The 10,763-nt window shown below is 44.8% G+C and overlaps 1 protein-coding gene across 2 annotated transcripts in view; it reads right to left on the reverse strand.

The window, feature by feature from the left end:
* Nucleotides 1-5,679: 5,679 nt before the first annotated feature.
* Nucleotides 5,680-10,763, reverse strand: part of Gcnt2 (glucosaminyl (N-acetyl) transferase 2 (I blood group)) — a 66,329-nt gene continuing 61,245 nt past the window's right edge. For both annotated transcript variants that reach the window (XM_028763198.1, XM_028763197.1), the window contains exon 3: nucleotides 5,680-6,612. In XM_028763198.1, coding sequence (XP_028619031.1) covers nucleotides 6,422-6,612 — 191 coding nt within the window. In that variant the 3' untranslated portion in view covers nucleotides 5,680-6,421. The remainder of the gene's footprint in view (nucleotides 6,613-10,763) is intronic.

A 10,763-nucleotide genomic window follows, 5' to 3' on the forward strand; every position in this document is an offset into this window, starting at 1 on the left:
TGGGAGGGAGTTCATTAATGCCTCTGTGCCCTCAGCAGCATCCATCCTCAGGAGGTCAAAACTTGAAGAGAAAAAGAAAATTGAAGGAGGTCTTGCCTCATGTGGCAGGCAGAGCAAAGCAACAGGTCAGCAAAAAGATCATAATATCTGTCTTAGTTAGGTTTTCTATTGCTGGGAAGAGACATCATGACCAAGGCAACTCTTAGAAAGGAAAACATTTCATTGGATCTGGCTTCCAGGTTCTGAGATTCAGTCCATTATCATCATGGCAGGAAGCATGACACTGTGTAGGCAAATATGGTACTGGAGAAGAAGTTGAGAGTTCTGCATCTTGATCTGAAGGCAATCAGGTGGAGACTCTTCTGCAGGATGCCAGAAGGAAGGTCTCTTCTATACTTGGCCAAGCTTGAGCATAGGGCTTCCACAGTGATGCACTTCCTCCAACGAGGCCACACCTCCTAATAGTACTACTTCCCATGGGTCAAGCGTATTCAAACCACCACAACACCCAAGCAACAACTAAAATAAGGCACGTAAAATGGGATGTAGGGGGTAGGTCCTTTAAGAGTTAAAATTTTTGGGCCTAGTCAGATGGCTCAATAGGTAAAGGCATTTACCATGAAAGCCTGAAGATCTAAATTTTATCCGTGGAACAAATGTAAAGGTAGAGAGAATAAAATCCACCGAGTTGCCCTCTGTCCTCTGGCACCTTAGATGCTGCTTAACATGTTCTTGTAATGAATACCTGAATGGCATTGCTCAGTTCTGAGACATTCACACAGTTTTTAACGGTCCCCAGTGCTTTGGATGGCATGGATTTCCCTGTCAACTGCTGTACATTTGGAAGATGGACTCTTCGCATACTTTGTGTAGGTTATGGAGGACTGTCATGATGGGTTCCTCTCACATATTAAGAACCTCTGGATGGTTGGAATGCACATCTGCAGGGACCAATTCCCCTTTGTAAGTAGCTTTTGTAAGTCTTTCCTGGGGCCTTTAACAAGCTACCCTGAGAACAGGTAGCTCTAGATGACCCCTGACATGCAGAAGGAATGTCAATTTAGTCATAATCTCTTAGACATTTGGCTTCCTGGCTTACTCCATCTTTCTCATCTGTAGCAAATTTTAGCCCAAACTTAGGTCCTCATGCTTGAATGGCAAGCAGTTTACTGGCTGAGACATCTCCGCAGCACACTCCCCCCAACCCCTCACCCCCGCAGTTTGAATAAACCTCGATGTTTCACCTTCTTTCTCTTTTACTTTATTTTTTTTTGACAGGGTCTTACTCTGTAGACAGGACTCAAATTCACACCCTTCTTGCTGGCCCTGGCAGTGTGCACCTCTGTGCCTGGCCTGATGTGTGGATTTTATTGACTCGGCACGTAGAGCAAAAGTGCTCTGTAAGCAGCTCTCAGACTGGGGAGCTGTAACAACATGTACTTTGTGTCCTAACAGCTTCAACTTGACAGAGGTACATGCTAAAGGTTCCCCTGTCTTCCAATCTTGGTCCCCAGATGTGTTGTTTGGAGTTTCCAATAACAACAAGCAGACTCCATAATCTTTCTTATCCAGCTCTCCTTGTTCATTCGGAGAAAACACACACCTGTTTATTCATGCCCTAGACAGAGACTTAGCCAAAGTAGAAATGCCGGTCTTCCTTCTGTGTGTTGCTTTCTCATGGTCCCGTCCTGGCTGGGGATTGTAGGTGGGTTGGGCACTTAAGTATTCCCATCAAGAGGTAATCCATATGAAACAGGATGCTCCTTCACCTTCTTGGGGTCTGACATACATTAGAGAGGGATTGGGTAGATCACGAACTCACAGTCCACAGTCACGGCATAGAGCATACAGCCCATGCTTATATGTCATCTACGTATTCACGGCAGAAGTGAATAATCACAACAGAAACCGTGTGACTGACAAAGACCCAGACATTTGCTCTCTCACTCATCACAGAACCACTGTGCTCAGCCCTGGGTGACAGAACCATGATAGCTTTGTCAGGTGATCATTGGAGCCAACGGCAGGAATTCCCTTCAAGCCAATACTGGCCTCTCATACATTTTAATAACGTGTATATTTTATATATGCATTTACACATATGTATATGCATGTATTGTGCTTGCCTGGAGTATTATTTAAGTTATTGGGCCACAATATATTACTGTTATGTTTCTGATGCAGTAGGAGAGTTCAAGGTGACCCCTGAACCTGTGACATGTTTGTCACCCTTTTAGGATACTTGTACCATACATAACTATGTGTTCCAGTCTCATCTCAGGTCTTCCCTGCCCAAACTCTGAAACCAGCTGTGTTCCAAGAAGTCTGTGGCTGACTGGGATCTTACCAAGACTAGACACTAAAATGACGAAAGCAAACCCAATGTCCAGCTTGCCTTTGTGTTTACCTGAAGATGGCACAAGTGCAGTGCACAGTATCTCATCAGGCAGGCCTGCCCGACAGCATCATCCAATACAGTCTTCACCCCACAGCTGTGACCTTCGGGCCACCACACTGCTCTTGTGGCTTTGTAGCACTATTTCATTGTTCCTTTCTCTCTCCATCTAGGACAGAAAGGACCCGCTGTTTTGAAAAATTTAATGGCGACCAGGAGCGATCACATTCGGCATGTGACAGACATCAAAGGTAGATGACTTGGTATCATTCACATCCTGTTGCTAGGCAACCCGATGCAAACTGTTCCTGAAAAGTCGCTAACTTACTGGGGATAGGTTCTATGAAGCAGGATTTTGTCTGTTCATCTCCAACAACCAGCTCAGCGCCTGGCAGCCAGGAAGCAGTTGTCTTTGCAGGTAGCCAGGATAGATGCCCAGCTTTATGCATAGGAGGTGGAGGGGGAGAATGGGGGTCATGGGAGGGAGGGGGCATGGGGAGGGGGACTCCTTGGAGGAAGTAGATTGCTGTGGGTGTGTTGTTAGGATCATTACCTTGGTCTGACTCCCTCCTGAACCCCTTTCCTGTCTCCCAGATGCTCTGCCATGCTTTTCCCACCATGATAGACTGCCACCTCCAAATACTGTGACCCTAAACAAACTCTTCTGCCATTCAGCTGCTTCTCCTAAGCATTTGATCTTAGTGACGGATAGAAAACCAGACTAACACAGTAGGCAAGTCTAAGACAACTTGTGCCTGGTAAAAATACTTGTTCTGCAAACATGAGTCCCTGAGGTTGGATTCCCAGCATCCATGTAAACGCTGGAGAAGGGAGGGGTACATGCCTGTAACCCCAGTGCTATGGGGAAGTAGAGACCGGTGGTTCCTGGGGACTCACCAGCCAGCTACACCAGCCTAATGGCAAGCTCAAAGTTCCATAAAAGGCATTTTACATACATACATACATACATACATACATACGACACACACACACACACACACACACACACACGTATAAATAAAACCAATTGCCACTTTTCTATTTCATCTCCTTGTATTCAATCACTCTCCCCTTAGCCCACAAATGGAAAGGTCAATTTTTTTTCTTTTTTCTTTTTTTAGTGGAAAGATGATGTCAGACAGTTATACATGTTTAAATGTATTTCTTTTGTCCTTTTAAAAGCTGGGGAACCAGTGCATTTTACCCAGTTATCGAAAAAATATCCATTATTCCTGAAGGTGGAAAACAATATATTAATTTATTTCCAAGGAAACAAAAACAGAAAACATCCTCAAAACCAAAATGGACACAGTAGATATGGGTACACTCCCTGCTAGCTCACCCGCTCAAATGCTGCAGTCTTTCCAACAGTATCTACAGTAAAGAGGTGACCGACAATGGGCATGTAAACTTCTCCAGGAAGAAAAAAAGTCTCATTTTCCATGAGATCTCCATCCAGTGTAAAACATTAGTCTTCAGGTATGCTCATCCAAAAAATCAAATAAAAAACAGCCCGGCTTTAGACTTCGCCTTGACCATGGGCTTCCTACCTCTCATCATTTGATTATCTTACTACCCGGTACACCACCGTTTTATTTTTCAGCAGAAGAGACAAGAAAGTTTTTTTTTTACATGAAGTGATTCCCTTTAAAGATGAGTAACATTCAGTTGGTATAATTACAGCAGAAGAATGAAACTGTGGTAAGTGATATCATTTAAAGCAAGTGGGTTTTTTCCCCCGTTAGAATAAATATTTCTAAATGCAAAAGCGCTAGTAGAGAAAATCACATTTTACAAATTACAGTTATTCATGTGTGTGTATGTGTATATGGGGGGGGTGCCTGGTGCAAGAACATGTGTGGAGTGGACTCTCTGCCTCCTTCATGTGGGTCCCAGGAATTGAACTCAGGTAGTCAGGCTGAGTCCTGACCTCATATTTTTTTTCTGAGTGACAGAACTTTTTCTCATTAGTAACACTGAGACCATTCTTAAACTCCACTTTCTCTAGAGACACTAAGGATGGCTTTATTTTATCTTCTCTCCACATCCCTAAAGAAATGAGAGAAGCAGAAAGACAACCTGAATTCTTACAATTTGCTTCTTAATGATCATGAACCATCTTGTTACACCATCTGCAAGATGCAGGTACTCATGTAACCCACGAGAGGGGCGGGTACACGCGAGGACTTTTGACTAAAACGAGACAAAAAGGAGCTGTTGCGGACACAAGAGGCTTTAGCTTTCGCTTCCTCCTTCCTGTCTCTGGGTTAATCTATTAATTAATACATTGCTGATCTCTATGGCCTGACGTAATATATAGCCAGGCCAGGGTATGTGTGAGGTGTAGCCATTTTGTAAGACTCTAGAGCAGGGTTTCAAAAGCTGATGACACCACTCCTCAGAGTTTTCCAGTGGAGAAAGTATCTGTCTTGCGTCCCTCGTGTCTGTCAGCATGTGTCTGGAGGATCACAGACATCCAAGAGGTGTTTGCTGAATGCAGGCTGACGAATGGATGAATGAATGAATGAATGAATGAATGAATGAATGGAGAGGGAACAAGGAAAAATGACACAGATGTCCATCCACCTGTCATAAAAAGCTCTTAGAGATTCAGGTGCTCCTGGTAGCACCAATCATTGCAAGCTAGAGGCTGTCCTGACGTGGTTAAAGCTGTATACAACAGAACTGGATCTCTATCTCTCATATAGAAACAGAACCCCAGAAGCGAGTCATTCACAAGTTCCAGACCCACGTAGTAGCACCTTTCCTGTGGGAAAGAAAGAATTCCTTCATTCCTGTGAGGATGTTCCAGTGTTCTCTGGGAAAAGAGAACATTCTGGAATAGAATATGGAAACGTCCGGCATCCCTGAGGTCCTCCTTCCTGCAGCCACCTCCCGTCTTACGACACTTGTGCTGTCAGTTGCTTGTTAATGGCTTTGTACTGTCTGCAGAACTTCAGACAACAAGTAAACTGAAAATGTCGGTGTTCACAGAACCTGTGCGTGTTCCTGGAGATGAAGGCTGACTACGCACAAATGTCAGTCAAATGCTTGGGCACTGAACTATATATAGTTCCGCAGCTCTTCAGGATCAGTTTGTATCAAATGGAATTGGTAAGTTACCAGAAAGCTGTCTCTGTGCCTGTGTATGCCTGAGAATATAGTTGCTAGGAATATGGAAAGAGTTTCCTTCTCAAATAAATTCTGATCTTTTTTTTTTTTTTTTTGGTTTTTCGAGACAGGGTTTTTCTGTATAGCCCTGGCTGTCCTGGAACTCACTCTGTAGACCAGGCTGGCCTCGAACTCAGAAATCCGCCTGCCTCTGCCTCCCAAGTGCTGGGATTATAGGTGTGCGCCACCACTGCCCGGCTAAGTTCTGATTTTTTTAGTATTATCCACCATTCTCCTTTCTAACAGAATATACTAATATGAGTATCTGGCACAGAGATCTGATGCATCTGAATTTATCATCTCGACCACTCAGTAGACTGAGACGGAGATGAGCATCAAGTGACTGCCAGACATCAGAGCCAGGTGTGGTTGTCCACACTTGTAATAGCAGCCCTTAGGTAGCCAAGGTGGGAGGACTGATTTGAGTTCAAGGCCATACTGGGCTACCTGATAAGAAACAGGCTTGCCAAATATACATATACATATACATATACATATACATATACATATACATATACATATACATATATATATATAGACCCTACCTATCTTAAAAAAACAAAACAAACAAACAAACAAACCAGAGAAGAGAGGAAGAGGAAGGGGGTGGTGGTGAGAAAAGAAAAGACATTCAAAAGAAACGGCCAGACAGCTGCTGTGCAGCCATCCTGTCAAATATACCACAGTGTCCAGTGGATAGTTTAAGCAGAGGCGTGTTTGTTGCCAGGTCCTGACGGTTTCCTGAAACCATTTTTTTTCCCTAAAAGCCTTCAGCGTAGCCAAGACAAGAGTCTCTTGGAAAAGAAGACTCTTCTATATGTCTTCAGTTTCCGTTCAGGCCAGAGCTGCCGCGGATCAGAAATACCAGTTGGGTTGTACGGCAATTTCACTCTGATTGAGCGTTCTTTCGCGATGCCTCAGTTCTAGGCATTCCAGAGTAAGAGGGTATGTGTTGAGTTCAAATTTGTTAGCAAACAGGCTTTGAGAATTAATTAGCCACGGCAAGTCTCCGTTTCCGTAGATGCAAATGTCATGTACGTAGTGACCTGTGGGGGAAAGGGCAGAGACACAGTTAAACGTACCTGTCTTTAAAGGTCGTGCGTGGTGAACTAGAGACAGCGGAAACCAAATCAGGTGTGATGAGACGCCAATGAAACATGACTGGGCTGTCCTAGTCCACCAGGAGCTTAAATTGCTTAGAACAAACGGCTCAAAGGCACTTGAGGAAGATGAGCAAGGAAGCGCAGAAGAAAACAGTGACCCAAAGAAGTTTGCGCATGCGCAAGTGAGAGTTCCAGGTAAATTCTAAAAGCACAGGGATGGAAGATGCCCTTCCGGGTTGTGTTGTCTCTTCTCCCAGCTCTGAGGGAGTCTATTGCGCGTCACCTCCACCTTTGGCATGTTATATACTAAGCCTCAGTAAGGAAGCATGCCAGCACTGAACTCTGAGACAGAGTTTCTGCATGTAGCTCAGGCTGGTCTTGAATTAGCAATCCAATTGCCTCAGTCTCCCGAGTGTTGAGATAACGTGGTGTGTTTACTGCTGTACCAGGATAGCACAGACGGTCTTAATCTCGTTCTTTCACGCCTCTCCAGATCATTTCCCTCTACCATTTGAAGCTACCATTTTGGCCCATGTTGCTTCTCCATCTTACTGTCAGGACAGCTCTCAAGAGAGTCTCCCCTTGTGATTCGGGAGCCAGGGAGATTCTGTTAATACACGGGAGGAGAGGGTCTACTCGGCTCAAAACGACTACCACTGGCATTTACGACTCCCCACCCTGGTCACCCTGCTCTTCTGCACTCTTCCTCTCCCTACTCTGGATCAACCACTTCAGACACACTGCCTTCCCCGCCAGTGCCAAGCACAGCGAGCTGGCTCTCCCTGATAGTTCCCAGAGGCTCCCACTCCCTCGGTAACCCTCTTCTCTACCAGAGACAACAACCCAGCCCTGGTCACCACCTCGAGGTCATGTTCTCAGAAAGGCCTATGTAATGGCTATTCCTGGTTGTCAGCTTGACTATATCTGGAATGAACTACAATCCAGAATTGGAGGGGTCACCTGTGATCCAGATCTTGAGGCTGGGAGATACAAGTTTCTGACCTGGATCATGGCATGGAGATCTTGAGACACAGTGGCCATGAAAAGCTTAAGCCCAGGCAAGGTGGTACACGCCTTTAATCCCAGGAGACTAAGGCAAGGAGATCTCTGAGTTTAAGGTCAATCCTGGGACAAAGCAAGTCCCAGATCCAGATGTGGTGGCATACACCTTTAATCTGGGCCACACCTTCTGCTGGAGGCCTACATAAGGACATTGGAAGATTCACTCTTCGCCTGCTTGCACTTACTTGCCAGCACATCTGTTGGAACCTACTTCTACAGAAGACCAGCTTAAACAATTAGCCTCATGGGACTGAGCAACTGCTAGATTCTTGGACTTCTCATCCATAGCTGCCCATTGTTGGGTTAGTTGGACTACAGACTGTAAGTCATTAATAAATTCCCTCAATATATAGAGAGATTCCATTAGTTCTGTGGCTCTAGAGAACCCTGACTGATACAGCCTACCCAAATGCTTTTCCATAACTCATTTGTATTTTGGTATTTCTTACTGATTGATGAGTGTCCATGTGTGTCCATGCACATGTGTAAACCACAGAAATGCATGTGTAGATGTTTGTATCATATTGATAACATACATATAAATCCTATACAATGTAGTTATAGATAACCTTTACAAAGTTATAATTTCATGTATGCATTCATCTTTGTTTCATAAACAGATATTAAATCATGTAAGACTGTAAATGACTCATGAACATTTCATGATGTATGTGACATTAATCTTACAGTGTTTTGTACATATATGAAAGGGAGGGAGATGCTATTTTCTGTCCCTCTCTCTGCGCAATGCCTTGCTGCTCTTTGGCTGGGCCACATGCTCTGGAAAAGCTGGGATTTTAGGCCATTTTGCCTGCTCTGCATCTTCTGCCTCTGAAACAATGGCTGGTAACTATTTCAGCGTTGCATTCGTAATTATTGAGTGAAGGGACAGAGAAGGCTGAGGGGAGACCAAGGGATAGGTTCATCTGGGAGCCTTGGGTGATTGGTAGTAGAAAAACTGTAAGCAATGTCTCTGCAAACACCATAGAAGGGAAAAATCTCTGTTTGAATAAGGGATTCTGCTGGGATGAGTCGGAACAGGAATGACGGAAAGTTGGACCGGTCCCCAGAGCTCTGCGGCAGTGTTACTAAGGGTCATTAAAAGTCAGAGCCAAGGCCCCACCCCACTAAGCCAGTTCAACAACCCATCTTTATTTAGTAAGCCAAACACATAAAGAGGAGAAGCAGAAAAGGGAAATCTATTAAATGTGACCACAGTGAGAAGAGAGACAAGTAGATCCAGTGACTAGCCCCAAGACCAAGAGGGTGACCAGAGGTATGAAACAGTGCCAGTCAAGGTGTGGTCCCACCTTGGACTCACTCATCTTTGTCAGGGCTCCAGTCTCTCCAGCAAGGTGGTTGGTCAGGCACTTGCTTGTCCCACTGTGTGAAAACTCTACTAGAGCTACAAATTCTCCCACTGGCTGGCACTAGGCTTCAGCCTTCTCCCTCTCAGCATGAGATTTCTGGGGAAATCCCAATTCCTACAATGCCTCATTTCAAGAGTGGAAGAGAAGGTGAGCATATGCGTGTCCTTCCAGAACCTCTTCTATGTCGTGTTACCAAGTCACGGCTATGATGACATGCAATGTCCCACCTCCTCTGGATTCTGCCTCTTTCTTCTCTCTGCATACTGGTTTGGAAGGCTATTTTTATGCCCTTAACTGAGTGATGCTTTCAGATGTTCATTGGCAGAGCAGGTATTTAAAAAAAGGAAAGACGAGGAAAGACGAAATATTAGTCCGAAGGTTTGGGCTGCTCAGGTCCTGTACAGTTAGCTTGGTTCCTACAGTGTCATCAGTAAAGGTCCCTATAGAAATGCAAGGCTGACCATTTTACACCTTCTCAACTGAGGAGAACCTGGGCATAGGGAAAGGCAGAAGGTAAGTCTCTACTATGATACAGTAGCTTCTCTGATGGGGGAAGGTAGTGATGCCACCTGGGTAACTGGTGTGGATGAGGCAGATTAGAGGGGACGTATAGATGCTACGAGAGACCAGCTATAGTTGCTGGTTTGAGGGTGTCATGAAGATGATGTATAATGATACTGGGAACATGACTGGGTTTGGGGGTTTGTTTTGTTTTGTGAGACAAGGTTTCACTATGTAGACCAAGCTGGCTTTGAACTTATAGAGATCCACCTATCTCTGCCCCAAAAGCACGGGATCTAAGGTGTGTGCCACTACTGCCTAAGTCTTACTGGGATCTTGTGAGAGAGGAAATTAGGATACTGTAAGAAGACACACGAAGGCACAGGGAGAAGACATCACTTAAAAGCCACAGGAGAGAGGCCAAAAAAAAAAAAAAAAAGGAATCAACTCAGTGATGCTTGATCTTGCATTTCCAGTCTTGAGAAAAACAAGGAAATTTCTGTTTTATAAGCTGTCAAACCTGGGCTGCTTTGTTACAGCAGGTTGCTTAAGGCGGGTTGATGTACCTGCTAACTGTACTAGGTTGTGCTTAGAGCGGATGGTATCCAGCTGATGGAATTCCTTCTTTATAAGGGTCTATAAAAATGACACTGATACAGAGCATGGGGCACATTTCTGCAGTCCCAGCACTTAGGAGGCAGAAGTGCCAGAATCAAGGACTTCCAGATTCCAAGAACTTCCTTGGCTACACAGCAAGTACAAGGCAATATGGAGCTATGTGAGACCTTCTCTCATTCCATCCCTCACCCTGATGTAAAAGGCAATCAATGACTTGGGGTTTCTAGTTCTTGTCTATCCAGGGAAAAATCCCTTCTCCTTGATGTCACCTGCTGTGTGCCAGAGTGGTCACAGCACACACACACCCCACTCTCCCACTCCCACAGCTCTCCAACTCACTCCTGGCCTGTGTCTGGAGGAATGAGAATGCTTCAGGGACAGGAGGTGAGCATGCTTTGTCACAAGAATGTGATATCACCTGTCCCAGCCTCTCCCTGCATTTCCAGAAGGAAAGGTCAGGAAAGGGCATGAGAGAGCAGAAATTAGCAAGAACGAAGTTCATTTTAACTTGAAAGTACTCTTCTCTCTCTCTCTCTCTCTCTC

Source organism: Grammomys surdaster, unplaced genomic scaffold (genome assembly GCF_004785775.1).
Source record: "Grammomys surdaster isolate TR1022 unplaced genomic scaffold, NIH_TR_1.0 137, whole genome shotgun sequence".
NCBI lineage: Eukaryota > Metazoa > Chordata > Mammalia > Rodentia > Muridae > Grammomys > Grammomys surdaster.